Source organism: Dreissena polymorpha, chromosome 3, assembly GCF_020536995.1.
Source record: "Dreissena polymorpha isolate Duluth1 chromosome 3, UMN_Dpol_1.0, whole genome shotgun sequence".
NCBI classification, from domain to species: domain Eukaryota; kingdom Metazoa; phylum Mollusca; class Bivalvia; order Myida; family Dreissenidae; genus Dreissena; species Dreissena polymorpha.
Genome location: NC_068357.1, coordinates 56,080,082 through 56,101,788, shown reverse-complemented (window position 1 = coordinate 56,101,788; position 21,707 = coordinate 56,080,082). Strand labels below are relative to the sequence as shown.

The window sequence follows — 21,707 nt, the reverse complement described above, 5'->3', positions numbered from 1 at the left end:
AATAGAGTTCTTTTTATATTATATTTACTCTGGTTCAACTTATAGAGCTTGATGGAAAATGAACTAAATGTTGAAATCTAAAAAAAAACTTCCATTGGGAGTTTTTAGGTCCCATTTAGGAAAAATATGACACATACTTTTTTCGATTGGGAATGGGGTCATATACCAGCCCGCATTTGAAGGAAAAAAATACACTGGTGTACAACATATATATCACATGTTTCGATGATTTTAAAATTGCAAAATGAAAATGAATTTTAATGGTTTTATATACCTTGATCTGTGATCATAGTTTTTCCATGCAATCTAAGTTTCTTATCATGTATATAACTAAGGAGCAAGAAAATATATCAAACAAGCTTGCCTTCCTTCAACAGAGTATAAGTCTGAGCAAGCTTAAATCAAATTTCTCCAATTGAAAGCTTAATTACGGGAAAGTGTAAACTGTGTATACTAGAAGTGCCAATTTCATTCACTATAATGTACCTTAAAGGGTCTATCATAAACACTTTCTCCTCCAAGCCCAGTTCCGGTTGGATCACCACCTTGAACGATGAACTCCCGTACCACTCGATGGAATATTGTGTTGTCATAATAACCCTCCATACACAACTGCACAAAATTCCTGCATGCTTTTGGCGCCTCCTTGGACCACAATTCAATGTCTATGTCACCACATGTTGTCCCTAGGAGAACCTGTGAATTGTGTCTAATATCATGACAACAGAGAACTAGATAGATGTCATGATACGGATTTCACACAAACAAAAAACTACCAGAATCAAGTTAGAAAATTGATACAAAAAAGTGTTAGCTGTATTCAATAAAAAAAATAAAAATGTTTGATTACATTCTTCTCAGTGTGACAATGAATAAGTGTATAACTGTAAAATGTGCATTAAAAACAATATCATAGGTTAAAATCTGAAGTTGGGATGTGGAAGTATATATATATATATATATATATATATATATATATATATATATATATATATATATATATATATATATATATATATATATACAGTAACATTAATAGAGCCGTAAGAGATCAATTTTAAATGGCCAAAAAAGGGTGAATGTTATGGTAAACGGTATGAACTTGGACACATTCCAGGAATTTTTTGCTCTTTAGAGATTGGCCATTTTTCACAAAGTCACATGTGAGAAATTTTCGACTCCAATTTTCAAAAATAAAGGAAGTTTGCAACTTAAGTCATCACCATTTAAAAAACTTACCGACTCATTTATTACAATTTTGAACAGTTCACAACACATTTTTACCAGAGACGTAGATATATGTTATCTACGTCTCTGTTTTTACGAAATGTTTGACACTTTACGACTCATTTTTTCACAAATGAGGGCAACAAGGCTGGAGGAAAGGCCCAAAGTCGCTCACCTGAGATTCAAAGGAACTGACCTGTTCTGTGCAGCCCAAGATGTCATTAGAACAAATGCTCTGACCAACTTTCATGACTTGTGAACACCCTGGCACCACGTTTTTCAACAGACCAGAACCATTTTCATACACATCCATGATATCATTTAAACAAATATACTGACAAAGTTTCATGAAGATTCATAAGTCCATATAAGGAAAAATGCCCCGCCAACTGGTGGCCATGTTTTTCAAGCAACTGGAACCATTTTCGAAGGTGTCCAAAATAGCATTGGGATAAATCTGCTGACAAAGTTTCATGATGATCGTACAATAAATATGGCTTCTAGACTGTTAATAAGGTTTAACTAAAGCTATATATGGAAAAATGCCACGCCCCCTTGGCGGCCATGTTTTTCAACCAACTGGAACCATTTCATCTGACCAAATTTTATGATGATCGGACAATAAATGTTGCCTCTAGTGTGTTAACAAGGTTTTACTAAAGCATGATACAGTACAGGCAACGTGTACTTTGACAAACGCCACTCGTCGCGGTGTTCATTTTACGGTGTTCGCTTACCAAACGACCCCCGCGATGGGTGTTCAGATCAAATATTCGCGGGGGCCGTTTTCAATAAGGTGGACACCGCGAATCACCGCGGACCCATTATATCTACCGCGGTGTTCATCGTGTTCGCTAAAAATAAAATAATTAAATATAAACGTAAATTATTGATCCCTTTCATTTAAAGCGGGTATATACGTTGTTGTCAAATATTTATGAATTTATATAAAATGTGTAATAAACTTATTATATATATATATTTAAATATAAATTAAAATAAAAGTAAAGAAGAACGTGTCGAAAAATGCGAAATAAGCCAGATATTTAATTCTGAAATTTAAAACGGCTGTACAGCCGAATTCGCTAGCATGTAAACCAAACATGTACGATGTGAATCTAAACTTAGTTTAACGGTTTATTTGAATTCCTGCAACGATATCTATTCATACGACACACGAACACTAACTCCGATCCTAATGCAAAGACGAATGCTTCGGTTATTGTAGGAAAATATGTACGTCACAATCGACTCGGGGCGCTAATTTTCTTTGCTGCATTTTATCAAATTCGGCTTTAATGAGTAATTTTTCTTGCCTATTTTGTGTTATTGTAACATATTTTATCAATGTATTACAATTACAATTAAACACATATAAAAAATCGTATATACCCGCTTTAAAGCGATAATGAATACAAGTAAATATAGTCTATTTTTATGTACATGATGGTCGAAGGATATTTTAAGTATTTAACGTAATATTATGCGCATCTAACAATATATGCAATGTGTATAGGTGTCTATCGCAACCGTCGGTTATTTTTTGGTGTTGTCACTTTACATAAACTTATATCTATGAATGCAGCAACAACATTCTAAAACGATATCCCGGAACAATCAAAAAATCATTTGAATATCAATTGTACTTTCGTTATGATTCGGGGTACGATGTGAACCTAAATTTCATTTTAGTGCAGATTCATTCATACGTCACAAAGACACAAATTTGTTTTACGGATCATTTCGGCTTAGAGGACTGAACTGTCATGAAAAATATCGAATATTATATTTTTTTTATTAACCACTGGAAGCAAGACGAGTTGTAGATAATTGGTCAGTTACCATATCTTAACTAAATATTCTGACCAGTTTCCCTTTTTCAGCTCAATTCAACAGTCGAAAATGCGCATAATATCAATCTAAAACATATTGGCGACAACAAAATGCGGTGTGTTCTATCCAGAAGCCCTGGCGGAAAATGTATGGCGTGACAGTGTTGTGCCTAAGGTTAATGAACTTCTTCGCCGCCAGGGTAGAGAGGAGAGACGAATGAGGAGAGATGCGGGCACATCTGCCGACATCAACGGGTACATGGAGGACCTGCACGGCATGCTTCCCGAGATAAACACCTCATGCGACACTTCGCTTCTGTCGCTTCTGAACAACAGCATGTGAATACTTCTACTGAATGTAAATTATGTAAATACTGTATATATTTTTCTGTCGCTTCTGAACAACAACATGTGAATACTTCTACTGAATGTAAATTATGTAAATACTGTATATATTTGATATTCACTGTGCATTTCGAATAAATACCGACTTTATAATGTTGTTGTTATTACGTACATACATGTATATACAGGATTCTATCTATTAAATAATGCAATGTTATATGCTAAGGGGAAGACGCAGGAAAAACAAAAACAAACAATTAATTCAACATGAACGAATATCACGAGTTGTTATCAAATATTCATAACCTGATATGTAAATTTATAACCGGTAACAAATCTTTATAAATAATAACTAACTTGAAAACGAAGGATGACATGGGCTACGTTAGAAAGTAAATATTGATTAGATCAATATAAAATATCTTACATCAGATATTGTTCACAACTCGCCATGCAAAGCATTGAGAACAAGCGGAAATGTCAGCAGAAAAAGTCGGGAAGAAGCACAAAAAGTTACAAACGAACAAAACAACTCTAACGAAAATACCGCATGAAAGAGAATGATCCGGAATATCATTCTCTATATACATGCTATATTTACTAATTTTGAACTTCTTTCAAAGATCTTAAAGAACTTTATTTCAACAAACGAGTCCAGTGCTGAAATGGAAGAAACCTGAAAGACACAAAATATAATCTGTTAAAATACATGTATATGAATAGAAAAACCCAACAGTTTACGATTGCAGTCGTTGCAATCGACAGTTGACAATTTCTAAATTTCGTAGCATACTGATGCAGTACGTTATTTCAGACAGTACAGGCGGACGCAAATAAATTATTTAATACTCACTTTCTTTATAACTCGATATGTGTTGTTAAAAAACGGCGATTGAATTGCTTAACACCATACCAGTTAATAGACTTGATGATCTAAGCGCTTTAATTACGTTTCCGACTTTACGTGCTGTCCGAATTTAAAGTGATGGGCATTTTGTTACTGTTGAATTGAGCTGAAAAGAAACGGGTGAAAACAATAAGTTATAATGAATGTGGTATCTGAAATTATCTACAACTCATCTTGTTACCGGTTGTTTATAAAAAATATATATTATTTTCGATATGTTACATGACTCACCCATCCCTCTAAGCTGAAATGATCCGTAAAACCAAATTGTGTCATTGTGTCGTATGAAAGAATCTGCATGAAAACTACATTTAGACTCGCATCGTACATCGATTCATTTCTGTCGTAAGTTGTCTAAACGAAAGTACGTTGATATTCAAATGGATTATTTTTCTTTTCGGGATATTGTTTAATTATGTTGATGCTGCATTAACAAATGCAAGTGTATATCGAGCGAAAACACAAAAAATAAACAACGGTTACGATACACACCTACATTGTATATTGTAAATACTGTTAGTTGGCCATAATATCACTTTAAGTACGCATACATTTGCACATACATGTAGTTTATTATGTTCATTTGTACATTGTACATGTACATGTAAATTTAAAACTCTTGAATGACCATCGCAGACAGGTATTACATGTATCAATGGCCGCGCGGCATTGCGGTGATCACGGGTGTTCCAGTTAATGATGACGTGCAATCGCGGCGATTTCGGGTGTTCGCCGAACACCGCGGTCAGTAGCGTGTCCGCCCCCCGCGAAATGTCACCCATCGGGAAAATTGAACACCGCGGACACGCGTTTTTGTCAAAGTACACGTTGCCTGTACTGTATATAGCCATATTAGGAAAAATGCCCCACCCCAGTGTGGCCATGTTTTTTAAGCAACCGAAACAATTTTCGAAATCATGCAAGATATCATTAGGACAAATCTTCTGAGCAAGTTTCATGAAGATCGAAAAATAAATGTGGCCTCTAGAGTGTTAACAAGGTTTTACTATAGCCATATAAGGAAAACTGCCCCGCTCCCTGGCAGCCATGTTTTTTCAAACAACCGGCATCATTTTTCAACTCATCCAAGATATAATTGGGATGAATCTTCTGGCCAAGTTTCACGAAGATCGGACAATAAATGTGGCCTCTTGAGTGTTAACAAGATTTTACTATAGCCACACATGTATATAGCCATATAAGGAAAAATGCCCCGCCCCTTGGCAGCCATGTTTTTCAAGCAAATGTAACCATTTTCGTACTCATCTAAGATATTATTAAGACCAATCTTTTGACCAAATTTCATGAAGATTGGACAATAAATGTGGCCTCTAGAGTGTTCACAAGGTTTTACTATAGCCATATATAGCCAAATAAGGAAAAATGCCCCGCCCCTTTGCAGCAATTTTTTTTAAGCAAACGTAACCATTTTCGAACTCATCAAAGATATCATACAGACCAATCTTCTGACCAAATTTCATGAAGATTGGACTATAAATGTGGCCTCTAGAGTGTTAAAAAAATGTGGCCTCTAGAGTGTTAACAAGGTTTTACTATAACCATATTAGGAAAACTGCCCCGTCCCCCTGGTGGCCATGTTTTTTCACCAATCTGGACCATTTTCGAATTTGTCCAAGATATCAATGAAACCAGTGTTTTGACCAAGTTTCATGATGATTGGGCAAAAACTGTGACTTCTAGAGTGTTCACAAGGTTTCTCTACAGCCATATAAGGAATACTGCCCCGCCCACTGGAAGCCAAGTTTTTCAACGGACCGGAACCATTTTTGAACTCAACCAACATATCATTTAGACAAACATTTTGACAAAGTAACATGAAGATTGGACATCAAATGTGACTTCTACAGTGTTCACAAGGTCTTTGTTTTTTTGACCTAGTGACCTAGTTTTTGACCCAGCATGACCCAGTTTCAAACTCAGTCGAGGTATCAATGGGACAAATCTTCTAACTAAATTTCATGAAGATCAGACAAAAAATGTGGCCTCTAGAGTGTTCACAAGGCAAAATGTTGACGTCTCACGACGGACAAAAGGCGATCACAAAAGCTCACCATGAGCACGTTGTGCTCAGGCAAGTTAAAAAGGCCTGACATTAGGCTGGCGCAGTTCCACATGTAGCTCAGACCAGGGAAGAGCACTCTTCCTGATATCAAGAAGTCCCGGGTTCAAGTCCCCAATGGGTTGCACAATTTTCTTGCCCTATGACATTTGACCTCTAACTTAGGACTGTGACATTACCTTAGTCTACTCCAAGAGGCATATTGCTTATGCAGTTTAACATCCCAAGTCCCTGTATTTGAGAACAAATACATATTTAAGTGGGGGACTGGGGGTCACATTATGAATATTTTCATGTCAAGAGAGAAATTGTGTAGCGGTCCAGTTAGCTCAGTAGCGAGAGAACTCGCCCTGTTAGCCAGGTTGGTGCCCAGTTCAAACAAAAACAAATAGAACATTGGTTTCACAGCTTTCTTGCCCAGTGACACAAGCACAGTACTTATCAATTCAAATACACCTCAGGTGAAACTTTAGTTGCACCAGCAGGAGATGAAACCCTCATTATACAATGAGGTTTTTTAATTATGGCACAGGACTAAATAGCAAAAAGTGAAAACAAAAAAGCACTAGACAAGACATAATTATGTGTACATTAAAAAGCACAAACATCAGCACAATTGGGTCACCAGCTAGGGCCTGTGCTGCCATTTGCCAAATTACATGTAGCCACTGGCTACAAATTAGCAGATTAGGCTCAAGAAAATTCTATTTTGGCTACAGCTTTTTCTTCCTAACATCTCATAAAACCGCCATAATGCGAAGAATTACTCTGTTTAAAATAATTTTAGCTCGAGAAAATTGTCAGCCAGGGGTGCTTTTGGTTACCACCTTAGCATTGGGCGTTATCTTTCCGAGGCATGACAAAATGAGGAAACTTGCTTTTAATTGTCGCATTGAAAACAACAAGAGCTGTCTCCATAGGATGACATAATATGCCCCCAATAAACGCTTTGATAGAAGTTGTTGAAATGCACTGTGACCATGTGACCTAGTTTTTGACCCGGCATGACCCATATTCGAACTTGACCTAGATATTGTCTAGATACAACTTCAGACCAAGTTTGGTAAAGATCAGATGAAAACTATTTGAATTAGAGAGCGGACACTAAAAGTGTGACAGACCGACGGACAGTGCGAAAACTATATATACCCCCTCTTCGAAAGGGGGCATAAAAACAATAATTGAATAGAGTGGCTAATTTCATAACATATTGTTCAAAATCATGTACACAAATTTACAAACAGTTCAAAAAGTGCGTTTTCCGAATTACTGATTAGGCCGAATTATATGTAACAATTGCAAGCAAATGACTCTTTACAATTTATCCATCACCAACGCAAACAAAAGCTATGATAACGAAGTTTACTTTTCCACTTGTTGGTGGTTCTTGAATATAAATATTACTCATTTTCGCACAGTAATTTCTTATAAAAACTGCAGTTAAACAGAAAACAATTAGGCCATGGAGGCTGCCATCTTGTTTTCGTCTATTTCATAAATTTTAAGGAATTGTTTGTGCTATAATATGTACCAGAATGGGTAATTTGTGTTAGGTGCTTATGTGAAATTTTATTTTAATGTTTGAAATGTTGGTATTTATCATTAATGGGAAATACTTTTAAGTTGTTTGAAATACGTTTATGGATTATTTTACGTCATGTTCAAAGAAAGATAACTCCATTGTTTTATTTTGTTATGCAGCAGAATTAAATGTCAGGTAATCTTTGAAGTTTCTTAGTGTACTTGCAACTGTGACATTTATACAGGGTTTATACACATAATAAAGGTCACCACGGCTAAAATACCGATAAAATATGATAATAAAAAATATTTTCAAAACCTCAAGGCCCTGAAATTAAATATTTAATCATAAAGTGCTCCTCAGCAAACTTTTTGGAAGTAGCCACACACCAATTATGGTCACAAGATTTGCAAAATGTACCGGGTTTATCGATCTCTATATTAAAATAACTTAAAAACCTTATCTAAAATGACAACGCCCTGAGGTGTAATGTTTGGCATGTCAAATCATATGGTAGACCTCTTAACAAGTTTGTTCAAATCATGCCCCTGTGTGAACATTGGCCCTGTCCCAGAGACTATTTGTTTTCCTTGTATGCATAAAATATTGTATACAAAACTGTTATAGTCTCTGAAATTGCATGTCTCTGAGGTTTGGTATGTAACATCATAGTATTAATAGTATGGTCTTCTAGCAGGTTTGTTGAATTATGCCCATAGGGTCAAAATTTAACCCCGCCTTGGGGTTACTTGTTTCCCTTATACATGAATAAATTATTATAAATAAGACTTATTGACGCTCGATTGGTCATTGTCGGCTTGGACACTACTTACATGTACCCCGGATACTCTTAAGTATACTTACAGGTACCCCAGGTACGGTAGATACTGATATACTTAATCGTACCCGGGAAAATTTAATGCTAAATCAGTTGTTGGCGGCTATTTTTTTTAAAATTAAGTATATTCACATTTATGTCAATTTTCTGTAAAATGGCCTCTATATTCAGCGGTCTCGCGAGTAAGCGAAGTGGGCGATTTTTTCGCCAAATTAATCTTCACTTCGCACATTAATTATGCCCCCCTTCGAAGAAGAGGGGGTATATTGTTTTGCACATGTCGGTCGGTCGGTCTGTCGGTCCGTCCACCAGATGGTTTCCGGATGATAACTCAAGAACGCTTAGGCCTAGGATCATGAAACTTCATAGGTACATTGCTCATGACTGGTAGATGACCCCTATTGATTTTCAGGTCACTAGGTCAAAGGTCAAGATCACAGTGACTCAAAACAGTAAAATGGTTTCAGGTTGATAACTCAAGAATGCTTAGGCCTAGGATCATGAAACTTCATAGGTACATTGATCATGACTGGCAGATGACCCCTATTGATTTTCAGGTCACTAGGTCAAAGGTCAAGGTCACAGTGACTTGAAATAGTAAAATGGTTTCCGGATGATTACTCAAGAATGCTTAGGCATAGGATCATGAAACGTCATTGGTACATTGATCATGACTGGCAGATGACCCCTATTGATTTTCAGGTCACTAGGTCAAAAGTCAAGGTCACAGTAACTCGAAACAGTAAAAGGGTTTCCGGATGATTACTCAAGAATTATTTTTTTAACAACTCACTACTTAATTGCAACATGAATATATAATTGAGAGTTATACTCCCTATGTGTTATCATATATTGTTTTTTTTCCTTTCCTTTTCATATAATTGCATGTACACATGCAACTTCACTTTACATTTGAGAGCTGTTAAATCAGGCTCTGGCATCCTTATTAATTAATGTTCATAGATATAAACATATCTCACCAATGATTAGATCTTGTTGTGTGGCATTTAGTTTAAACTTTAAATATACACAAAAAAATGGTACTTGACTATGGATGTAAACATATTGTGGCAATGTTCAACCACTTTGTGATCTGGAAAACCCTCAAGTATTATTATTGTGTTACTCATACATATTACACATTTGTGTATCCCTTTTTCTATAAGACTTATATTAAAATGGTCCTATTTGGACTCTAACATTTAAAACACAGATCACAAAGTCTAAAGACTCCAACAAACCCATTGCAGTATATACTGAACAGTGGGTCTGGTAATGATGATGCCACATACAACAGTATGTGTGTTTTCACCATCTTTACTTACTTATAAAAATTGGGCTATTCTTTCTCTCTTTCCTCCTTAAAAAACAAAACAAACAATAACATACAATAACAACATCATATTAATGATAATAATTAATAATAAGCACAGAAACATAACATAAAATAGTAATCTATAACTATAAAACAAGTCCAAGTTCTTTTGGATTTATCATCTTCTTCTTTCATTTATAATTTTTGCATACAAACTATTATTGTTTACTTTTTCTTCAAGTACAACGTCAGCCGTGGGAAAATCTATTTATAAACGGATTGACCTACTTGCAATCCTTAATAAGAATTTTCGGCCAATCAGCGCCATCGTTTTATAAATGCATCAACCAATAAAAACGCCGCTTTTTAACAGCGTTATATTGTAAAGTACTGCGTCTTTTTTAACGCTTCTTATAAAGATTAGATATTTTTAAACCAATAGATTTTTATTAAGACACCGCACCAACACTGCATAGTTTCTATTTATATCAATGGTACAGCCCAGTAAAATCGGGCTGTCCATTTATGGCCGTTTTCGGCTTTTTACGCAGAGTTCTATGTTAAGCAGTGTGCTCGGGCAATGGTTTATAACCGAAGCCCCGAGGGTAAACAATCCCATTAGTCAGTCAGACTCAAGAATGCTTATGCCTAGGATGATGAAACTTAATAGGAATATTGATCATGACTGGCAGATGACCCCTATTGATTTTCAGGTCACTAGGTCAAAGGTCAAGGTCACAGTGACTCAAAATAGTTTCCAGATGATAATTAGGCCTAGGATCATGAAACGTCATAGGTACATTGATCATGACTGGCAGATGACCCCTAATTATTTTAAGGTCACTAGGTCAAAGGTCAAGGTCACAGTGACAAAAAACATATTCACACAATGGCTGCCACTACAACTGACAGCCCATATGGGGGGCATGCATGTTTTACAAACAGCCCTTGTTTCATGAAGGCGAAGTGATTTCTCCTCCTTTTAATGATTTACTTTGTGCCAGACATTGACTTATTAAAATCAATTTGATTTGGAGAATTTTAACACAGGAGGATTCTCAGCCATAAGTTGCCCCATTTACAGGTCATGCAAAGTTGAACATTCAAAAGAACAGTCTGGAGCTATTACACTTCTTGAAATTGTTAATAGATGATGCCTTGATTAATTGCCTTTTGCTGGCTACCAATTACTTTGAATCAGCAATGTTAAATGGCCCATTAAAACAGTACTAAGGAATGATCAAATGGGAAGATGTTACCTAGCATTGGCAATTATAGATATGGGGCTTATTTACAGGTCAGATTTGGAATCACTGCTGTAAAATGAGATTTTAAATGAATTTTAAATTTAAAACAAATATTTCTAACAAAATATGAATTTGATTGTATGTTGAATTGCTTAAAATTAACAAGGAAGTAAACAGATTCTGAACATTACTGGCTTGTTACTATTGAAGTTTATTTGTTACACCTGTTCAGGAAAAAAATTAATTAAAAGTACAATCATAATCAACAATCAATGAGAAATAAGGAAACACTGAACATGTCTTATTGTATAAAACAAGTGAAGAGTTGATTGAAAGCTGAACAGAAACCACTTATCCATTAAGTTGCTGCAAAATATATGTAAAACTAAGATTTATGACGCAAATGTACCATTTCTCCCAAAAATGTTACCAATTTTCCCTATTTTGGCTTTAGGGAGAAGTGACTTCTCCCAAAATTTTGAGCCTAGCTAGACCCCTGATATTATCGAAACTCGTACTCAAAAAGCATGTTGATGCAGTTTTTTTAAAAAGAGAAGTTTGTTTAAAATAATCGGTAGCGCGTTTTACGACATCAGATTTGGGGTGGGAATACAACTCGGGTACAGTATAATATCGACCAGGTACGATTAAGTATATTTACCATACTCGGGGTACATGTAAGTATGCTTAAGAGTACCCGGGGTACAATTGAATAGTACCCGAGCCGACAATGACCAATCAAGCCTTATTAACCTTGGTTGTTTTTGTATGATGTTACATTTCTGGGCAATATCTCAGATACAATGCAAGATTTCAACATGTATCTTCATGGGTGTGTAGAGATCATTGAAAAGTAGTGCCATGCACAAGAATCATAACCCTTCACTTTCTTAAATATGAATCATTGAACTTTGTTGTTTGCATAAAAAGTATTGTTTCAAGGCTATATCTCAGATATGATACCATTTTTCAACATGGAACTTTGTGGTTGTATAGATAAAAAATTGAGAATGATTAAAATTGCCTTGCACAAGAACCATAACCCTACAATTTGTGAAATAACAGTTATTCCCCTTTGTTGTTTTTGTATGATGAACTTTTCGGGGCTAGCTCTCAGATATGATACAAGATTTCAACATGAAACTTCATGGGATATCAATGAGGAAAATTGCAATGCATACAAAAAATAGCCCTACATGTATGCTTAATTATATTTAAGGATTATACTGTATACATTGTATCAATGGATTTAATGCACCCTTTGATTTACAAAATCTACTTTATGACGGATATCAAGTCAATGAATTTGCTTGTCTTAGTGCTAAATTTTGCAGTATACATGTGTACATGAATGTTCTCAGCTCAAGTTGTCTTAAAATTTCCTGTTTAAGCCTTGGCCGGATTACCCAAGAAGTCGGATGGATTCAAGGCAGCATGCAAGAGATGCGGATATGGTAAACAAAGTTACTTGTGTAACAAATTAATGTATAAATTATATTATTCAGTTGTTTTTGTTAAAGATTTGGGGCTGGTATTAAGCCCAATTCTCAAGGGAAAAAAGTAAATATAGTTCCTAAATGGGATATAAAAATGACCAATTTAAGCCCCCCCCCTCCTGATTTTTTTTAAATTTCAACCTTTAATTCAACTCCCATCAAGCGTTAAGTTGAACCTTATGTAAATAAAATATTGAAAATACTTTAACTATTTTGAAGTATTAGTATGAAAAAACCCTTATTACCACCAGTTTTAGACACAAAGACTAGATCTTTTCCCATCCAAAGGGATTCAACCCTATTCCCAAAATTGTGAAGAAAAAACACTATTATTATACATACTCGGACTCCCCAAAACCTGAGAAGGGCCTTTCAAGCACATTGTCTAAATGGGATAGAATATTATCTGACAAGATCAAGTGATCATTTTGTTTGACAGACATACATGCGTGTTACTTGTGTACTTGTAACAAATTTCTTGTCTTACATCGTATTTGACAGCACCCAAATGTTTAACCCTTTTCCACTCAGAAGCAAAGAGAAAATGGCCATGTGCAAACAGCGTAAAACCAGAACAGCCTGTGAGTAACTCCCAGTCTGTTCAGATTTAATTCTGTTTGCTGCTCACCAGTATCTAATGGTTGGAACTGAAGCCTTTAAACTTTTATCTACATGTAGTAAAAAAAGGTCTTTAATGAAATTTTACTTTATTAGGGCCTTAAAATGCGAATCCAAGTGGTAAAGGGTTAACATATTTCTAGTCTGACATTGTGTCTGACAGAACCCAAAGGTTTTACTAGCCATTTATCAGAATTGTCTGACAGATGGGACTTTGCTGAGTCTGAATAATTTATTTACAATTCTGCTACAGTATATGAATTTCCCATAGAAAAAGTATACCCACCATTTAATGAAGTGGGAAAATACATACAGTCTAACCTGTCTTTAGAGACCACCCAAGATGAATCTAGGAAGTGGTCTCTTTATCGTGGTGGTCTCTGAGTACAGTTTGACAAATTGTCAGACCAGTTAGTCGTTGTTAATGCAACACATTATCTTATGTAAGTATGTATGTGTTTCTCGCTTTATTATGTACATTATGCATTCAAATATATGTTAAGTATTGGTGTTTATATAAATATATACAACACCCATCTTGGTCGCTACAGCTCTACATCTCCTCCCAAATTCAAGCATTTTTAGTGCTTTCACCCGCTCTTCCAATGTTAGACACTTTCTTTTGTGGAAGACATATTGTTTCTGATTTGTGTACTTTTGCAATTGCTTTCAAAATTATTTTCCTTCCTTTTTATACTGCTGTCCGTTAAAAACTTACCTTTGAGTAAAAATTGTCATTGCAGTCAAAACAATTATTTTAAACTTTAATAAGAAATGTAATTAATGTTAACTGAGTTTTCACAGTTTGCTCCCGATAACAGCCTGTAAGCATGGATGACAATTAGCAGATTAACACCTGCATTGTTAGTTGAGTGTCACCGTCGCTTAGCAACTTCACTCCGAGACTGCAACATGGTCGCTTACTGTAGTTATGAGTGTTAATTGCGAAGACAAACAATGGTCGTTGGTTGCAGATTTAAGTTGGTCGTTGAGTAAAGCCGATTTTAATTGATTTTGGCTTGGGAAGAATTAATAGTGGTCGTTTAGTGGAGTGGGTCGCTAATGCAAGTGGTCGTTTGTGCAGGTTAGACTGTACATGCCATAATTCAAATTGTTCAGGTCCATTTCGGGATATTCCATATACAATTCTATTATTATTTTATTGCAAGTGGTCGTTTGTGCAGGTTATACTGTACATGCCATAATTCAAATTGTTCAGCTCCATTTCGGGATATTCCATATTATACAATTCTATTATTATTTTATATTTTTGCCCAAAAAACACTAGATGAAACTTTAGCCGAGTCTTTAGTGAGAGAGAAACCTGAACATAATATACTGTCTTTTATTTATGGCCTTTATGCAGTTGCTAAGATGAAGTGTGCACTGGTCAATTACGCCAATGACGTTCTGCTCCAATTACCAGTAAGAATAATTGAGCTGGCTCTGGGAAAACAGGCCTTAATGCATGTGCATAAAGATTCTTCCCAGATAGGCATGTGCTGTCTGCACAGGCTTATCCGGGCCAACACTTTTCTCCTAAACTGGATATTTGCTATGAAGGGACATCCTTAAATGAAAAATACCCTTATGCACATGCATTAAGCCCCATTTTCCTAGAACACGGCTCAAGTACACTTAATAATGCATTATTTCTTCGTTACAGCTGGTCACCTGACTTACCAGTGTAGAAACTTTGTCCAAGCCGACCCTTCCAAAGATGTGGTGCTCGATGTTAGCAGTACCAGCTCGGACTCCAGTGATGAAGATTTCATCTCGCCGCTTGTTAAGCTTCAACAAGGTGAAAGTCAATACTTTTGTATAGCTGGGCCCGTATTCACCAAACAATTTTTACACTTAAGAATCAATAATACACTTAGAACCAAGAAAAATACATTCAAGAGTTTGAATATATGTACAGTGTTGTTTTTATGCCCCCGGTAGGGTAGCATATAGCAGTTGAACTGTCCGTCAGTCAGTATGTCAGTATGTGTGTATGTCAGTATGGTGTATGTCAGTCTGTCCGTCCGTCCGGAAAAAAAAATAATTTAACGTTGGCCATAACTTTTGCATTATTGAACATAGAAACTTGATATTTGGCATGCATGTGCATCTCATGGAGCTGAACATTTTGAGTGGTGAAAGATGAAGGTCAAGGTCATCCTTTAAGGTCAAATGTCAAAATTATGGCGTCTGTCCGTCCGAAAACTTTAACATTGGCCATAACTTTTTCAATATTGAAGATAGCAACTTGATATTTGGCATGCATGTGCATCTCATGGAGCTGCACATTTTGAGTGGTGAAAGGTGAAGGTCAAGGTCATCCTTCAAGGTCAAATGTCTAATATATGGCGTCTGTCCGTCTGTCCAAAAACTTTAACATTGGCCATTACTTTCGCTATTGAAGATAGCAACTTGATATTTGGCATGCATGTGTATCTCATGGAGCTGAACATTTTGAGTGGTGAAAGGTGAAGGTCAAAGTCATCCTTCAAGGTAAAATGTCAAATATATGGCCCCAGGCAGCTGTCCGTCCGAAAACTTTAACATTGGCCATAACTTTTTTAATATTGAAGATAGCAACTTGATATTTGGCATGCATGTGTATCTCATGAAGCTGCACATTTTTAGTGGTGGAAGTTCAAGGTCATCCTTCAAGGTCAAAGGTCAAAAATAAATAAAAAATTTCAAGCTGCACATTGTGAGTGGTGGAAGTTCAAGGTCAAGGTCATCCTTCAAGGTAAAAGGTAAAAAAAAATAATTGTTTTTTAATTTCAAAGCGGCGCAATAGGGGGCATTGTGTTTCTGACGAACACATCTCTTGTTTCCATTCAAAATCGGGTCTGGTAATAGGCCCCATTCACAATGGAAAAAAGTATATATTTTTCCCTAATGGGAGCTATAAAAATTCCAAATAGGTTTCCGGAAAAAAAAGTGAAAGTCAAGACTTTAGTATAGCTGGGCCCGTATTCACCAAACAATGTGTAGACATAAAATTTTAAGAAGTTAAGAATAACAAATAGACTTGCATGTAGAACCAAGAAAAATACTTAAAGCGTTTGAATATATGCCGGTAACCACTGATAATTATCAACTTACAATCAATGACCCTAGTGCTTGTTTGTACGATTTGTTGACTTGATACGCTTCGGTTATGTACCAGACCACAGATTTCTTGCTATAAAGATAAGTACAGACTAAAATTATAGAGTCAGTAATGAAAATTTCACTTTAAAAAAATTATCGCCACTTTTGAAAATTTGTCGCAAGTTGCAACAATGGTTATCGGCAGCGAAACCCCAAGTGTTTGAATATATGTAGGCAACCACTGGTAATTATGTCATCAAGAAAATGGCAAGTTTGACTCAAAATGAAAGCAATTGAGTATTCTAATTAAAAGAAAATTGTTTATAATTAGTCGAATAAGTCTTAAGAATTTTTTTGGTGACTACAGACCAAAGTCTTCCCCTCATCAATATTTTCAGAAGCCAAATTTGCAGAGTTAGAGGCAAATTCAGCTTATCTTGGCTTTTATATTGGTTTTAACCCTTTACCATTTAGATGCGTATTTTGACACATTTGTAGGTCCTCAGAAAGTTTAATCAAGACTTTTCTTACTAGATTCAAATTTTTAAGGCTTCATTTCCAACACTTTGATACTGATGAGCAGCAAACAGCATAAGACCTGAACAGACTGCGAGTTACTGTTCTGGTTTTATGCTGTTTGCACAAAGCCATTTTCACTTTGCTTCTGAGTGGGAAAGGGTTTTAATGAAGGAAAAGTTGTCGGCAAACATAATAATTTTTTAGCCAATATGTTACTTTGTAGACTTTGGCTGATGAGGCAAATGACAGAGTAAGCTGTGTGTTTTCAGTGTCCAAAAATGCAATCTGGTCAATAAAAGCTGAAATCTTTAATATTGTTAAATGTATCTGAGAGATAGAGATATATCAAGCTAGCCAGAATGCATGTGAGATATTCCAGCCTTCCTGAATTACCATTTAGGTATGCAAGTGTCACTGGTCCAAGTTTTGTCTGCTATTTGCGGATATTATATTACATATCTTGCAAAACATGGCATCTGTGTCATAAGCATGTATGTATGGAAGTCTTTTCTGATGGAAAACTTGTCAGCGGTTATAGAAGTTCATTGTTTGTACAATTATTGGTAGTGGATCCAAGGTCCTGAAACAAGTTTGCCAAACATGAGGCAGTCATAATATTGGTCATACAAAAGATAGGTAATTATTTGAAATGTAATTTGCATGCAAATGATAGTCACATACTTTTCAACTTTTCCATATGACAATTGTTGTGGAAATATGGCACAGGCTAATCAGGGATAACACTTTCTACTTTTATATCTGTTTTTCATTAAACGGAAGTATCTTCTTAGCATAAATCCAGTTTATGCATACAATTGTCCCAGATTAGCCTGTGCAGACTGCACAGGCTTAACTGGGAAGATGCTTTGTGCTCATGCTTTATAACATTTCTTTTTCAGAAGAAAAGCTTAAACAAAAGTGGGATGCTGACAAATTAAATAAAAAAGATAAAAGGTAATGTACTGTTCTTAAAAAAAACAACTACAGTGTGCTATTTCAATGAACTTCAGTTGTTATACCCGTAATGATATATCAACCTCATTTGAGCATGGTTTTGGTCAATTGTAAATCAAGGATATGAGGAGTGGGGCAGTTTTGTGTATATGGTTATAGTGAAACCTAATGAACACTCAAGAAATCACAGTCTTTACACAATAGTCAGTACAATTATTTGAATGATATCTCAGCTGAGTTAAATATGGTTCCCTTTGGTTGGAAAGCGTTTGGGCCAGGGATAAGGGCAGAGTTCCTAAAATTGCTATTGTGAAACCTTGTGAACATTCTAGAGGTGTTTTTTTTACCAATGCCCCTAAAACTAGATGTATTGTTGTAATGCTCCACAGAGTTTGAAAATGGTTCCGGTCAGTTTGTAAACCTGGCCACTAGGGGGCAGTGCAGTTTTCCTTATATGGCTATTGTGAAACTTTTTAAACATGGAGAGTTCACATTTTTCATGAGTCTTTAGCAGACATTTGATCTTATAATATCTCAGATAGGTTTGAAAGTGGCCTCCGAGTAAACAAGGCTGAGTGGTTAGACATTTTTAACCAGGTTTTCCGAAGATTGGTGAATGTTGGCGGGCGGGCGGAACAATTCTAAATGAGCTTGTCTGGGCCATAACTATGTCGTTCATTGTAAGATTTTAAAATCATTTGCCACATTTGTTCACCATCATTTGACGGTGTGTCATGTGAAAGAATTACGCCGATATCTGCAACGTCAAGGTCACACTTTGAATTCAAAGGTCAAAAAAGGCAAAAAAGGCAATACAAACTGTAATTGATCTTGTCCAGGCCATAACTATGTCATTCATTGTGAGATTTTAAAATACTCGGTACGTTTGTTCACAATCATTGGACGGTGTGTATTGCGAAAGAATTATGTCGATATCTCCAAGGTCAAGGTCACACTTTGAGTTCAAAGGTCAAAATTGGCCATAAATGATCTTGTACGGCCATAACTATGTCATTCATTGTGAGATTTTAAAATGACTCGGTACATTTGCTCACAATCATTAAACTGTGTGTCATGCAAAAGAATTATGTCTATATCTCCAAGGTCAAGGTCACACTTGGAGCTCAAGTAAAAAATGGCAATAAATGATCTTGTCCGGGCCATAACAATGTAACACATTGTCAGATTTTAAAATGACTTGGTACACACGGATCATCACACTTATTTTAAACCAGGTTTACCGAAAGAAAAAAATGGTCATTTGATTGGTGAATGTCGGCGTGCGGGCGGAACAATACTTCCGAGTACAACTACCCCTTCATTTCTCAACGGATTTCAATAAAACTTTCACAAAAAGATTTTCACCAAGTGCCCTGGCGCATATTGTTGGAATTTTATGATTCGGTTGAAATCAAGGTTGCCACGACTAAAAATTGATTGAAAATGACACAAGGGGGGTAACAAGGAACAATCAGTAACAATGCACATTTTGAAATGTCTCCCTTTATCAGACTTTTTTTTTCAAATTGAAAACCTGGTTTTATGACAATTTTGTCCCTTGTTCTGATATGGCTATAGTGAAACATTGTGTAAAACTGTTGAACAATTTTTCAAATTATATCTCGGCCAAATTCTAACACAGCCCCCTTCACAGAAACTGCTTTGACGAGTTCAGTTCTTCTTGATTTCCGTTTAAAGATCTTGGGCATTTTGCTGAACAATTATCAAAATTATTGGATACAATAATCTGAAATCATTATTTAGTGCAACTTCTAAGCTGTAAATGAAGTCATGGGCAAGTGTTGGCGCGGGGGGGGGGGGGGGGGGGTTGTTACTGTACAAAACTTAATTAGCCCTGTTCTAGGAAAACTGGGCTTAATGGATGTGCTTAGTGTGGTCACATGTTAGCCTGTGCAGTCTGCCTAGGCTTATAAAAGACAACACTTTTCCCTTTTATTGCATTTTTTGTTTAAAGGAAGTATCTTATAAATGAAAATCCTTTTAGACTGAAAGTGTTGTCTCTGATTACTCTGTGCGATATCTACATGCTAATGTGGGACACCACGTTATGCACTTGTTTTAAGCCTAGTTTTCCCAGAACAAGCCTCTAATATTCATTGAAGTGATTATTTTCTGATTTCTTTTACAAAGTGCACAGGATATCATTCATCAATTAACTGATATTCTTCTTAAATTAATGGTGTCGACAGAAAAATATTCATACATAATGCTAGCATTGTTGTTAGTGCACTCATTGCATTTATCAGTTTATTGATATCTTTGTTTTCTCTATGATGTCAATAAAAAAAAGGATGTATCATGTAAGCATTTTTGTTTCACAATTATATTGTATATTTGCTTGAATATTTCAGGGACAGGTCTAGATCGTCATCAAAACATAAGAAAAAGAAGAAAAGGAAACACAAACATAAACACAAGGGATCTTCGTCCGATGAGGGCAGCTCAGGTAGCGATTCTGAGGGAGGGGACTCAGACGATAAGAAATCATCACGGAAACGAAAGCATAAAAAGAAGAAAAGTAGAAGACATAGTGACAGTGATTCTAGTGATTCTGACCACGAACGAGAAAAGAGGAAGAAAAGGAAGAAAGACAAGAGGAAGAAGAAAAAGAAACATAAAAGACAAAGTGATGAGTCTGAGAAAGCTTCTGATTAAGATTTTGAATAATTTGTTTTATATTAATGTTGAATATTTTAGGGTAACTTTAAGATGGTTTGCATGCCATAGTTAATTATCATTCAGTCCTTGCAATTATGTTTTTATTTCATCCAGTTACGACGGTTCTTGTTTTGCAACAATAAGAAACCATTTTTGAAATTGTTTACGTTAACAAAGAAGCTGATTTACAAAAGTTTGATATGTGTTAACTTTTGTATTAAAGACTTACTACTCTGTATAGAAAATCTGTTACTAACATTTCAAACCAATAGCCTAAAAGACTGGGGAGTCTAAGGTTGACTTCTGATATTTGACCCTGATTCTGTGAAAATTGACTTAACGAATGTGCATGAAGTGTCCTCCTAGATACGCCTGTGCAGCTAATCAGGGACAACACAGTGTCCTCCTAGATACACCTGTGCAGCTAATCAGGGACAACACAGTGTCCTCCTAGATACGCCTGTGCAGCTAATCAGGGACAACACAGTGTCCTCCTAGATACGCCTGTGCAGCTAATCAGGGACAACACGTTCGCCTAAATTAGATTTTCATTTATGAGAGACATCATTTAAAGGAGAAATTCCAATCGGAAATTGTTGTCCTTAGTTATCCTATGCAGACTGCACAGGATAATCTGGTGTAAAAATGTACACACATGCATTAAGCCCAGTTTTCTCAGAATGAGACTCAGTTTATCATGACCTCAAAGTTTTAATTAAATGAAGAGCATGCATAGAAGTTTTATGATTAGAATGTATAGTAACACAAGTAAGCTTTGTAAAAAAAATCAAATTGAAGCTCTCATAGCCAGATCAGTGTATGTTTTGATAAAGTGTTCAAATGTGTTTACATGTTTTATTTTCTACACTTGTGACAGAGTCTCATTTCATTTAACGACCATTCTCATTATCAACCAACAAGTCTAGTTAAGTCTGTTTACAAAATTATTGATGACAAAATGGGTAACCATTTGTTATTTACAAAGTAATACAATTTCATAGTGTTTTGATAAAAACAATAAATAAAACTCTCAAAAGACTA

General features: G+C 35.7%; 2 protein-coding genes across 3 annotated transcripts in view; one reads left to right on the top strand and one right to left on the bottom strand.

Moving 5' to 3' along the window:
• Nucleotides 1–7,906, bottom strand: part of LOC127874244 (spliceosome-associated protein CWC27 homolog) — a 22,300-nt gene extending 14,394 nt beyond the window's left edge. Inside the window, exons 1-2 of the mRNA XM_052418467.1 lie at nt 7,758–7,906; nt 487–696 (exon numbers count right to left, since the gene is read on the bottom strand). Coding sequence (XP_052274427.1) covers nt 487–696; nt 7,758–7,799 — 252 coding nt within the window. The 5' untranslated portion in view covers nt 7,800–7,906. The remainder of the gene's footprint in view (nt 1–486; nt 697–7,757) is intronic.
• Nucleotides 7,842–21,707, top strand: LOC127874250 (protein SREK1IP1-like). 2 transcript variants are annotated; one of them, XM_052418477.1, is made up of 5 exons: nt 7,842–7,930; nt 12,705–12,767; nt 15,094–15,228; nt 17,933–17,987; nt 20,360–21,707. In XM_052418477.1, the coding sequence occupies exons 1-5, from the start codon at nt 7,927–7,929 to the stop codon at nt 20,661–20,663; spliced, it is 561 nt and encodes a 186-aa protein (XP_052274437.1). In that variant the 5' UTR covers nt 7,842–7,926; the 3' UTR covers nt 20,664–21,707. The 2 variants fall into 2 exon arrangements, with proteins under 2 accessions (XP_052274437.1, XP_052274436.1); XM_052418476.1 differs by lacking the exon at nt 7,842–7,930 and adding an exon at nt 8,013–8,108.

Coding starts and splice junctions, on each gene's coding strand:
- LOC127874250 (XM_052418476.1), top strand. Junction 12,768..15,093: donor ATGCAAGAGATGCGGATATG/GTAAACAAAGTT, acceptor TCTTCGTTACAG/CTGGTCACCTGACTTACCAG. Junction 17,988..20,359: donor TTAAATAAAAAAGATAAAAG/GTAATGTACTGT, acceptor TGAATATTTCAG/GGACAGGTCTAGATCGTCAT.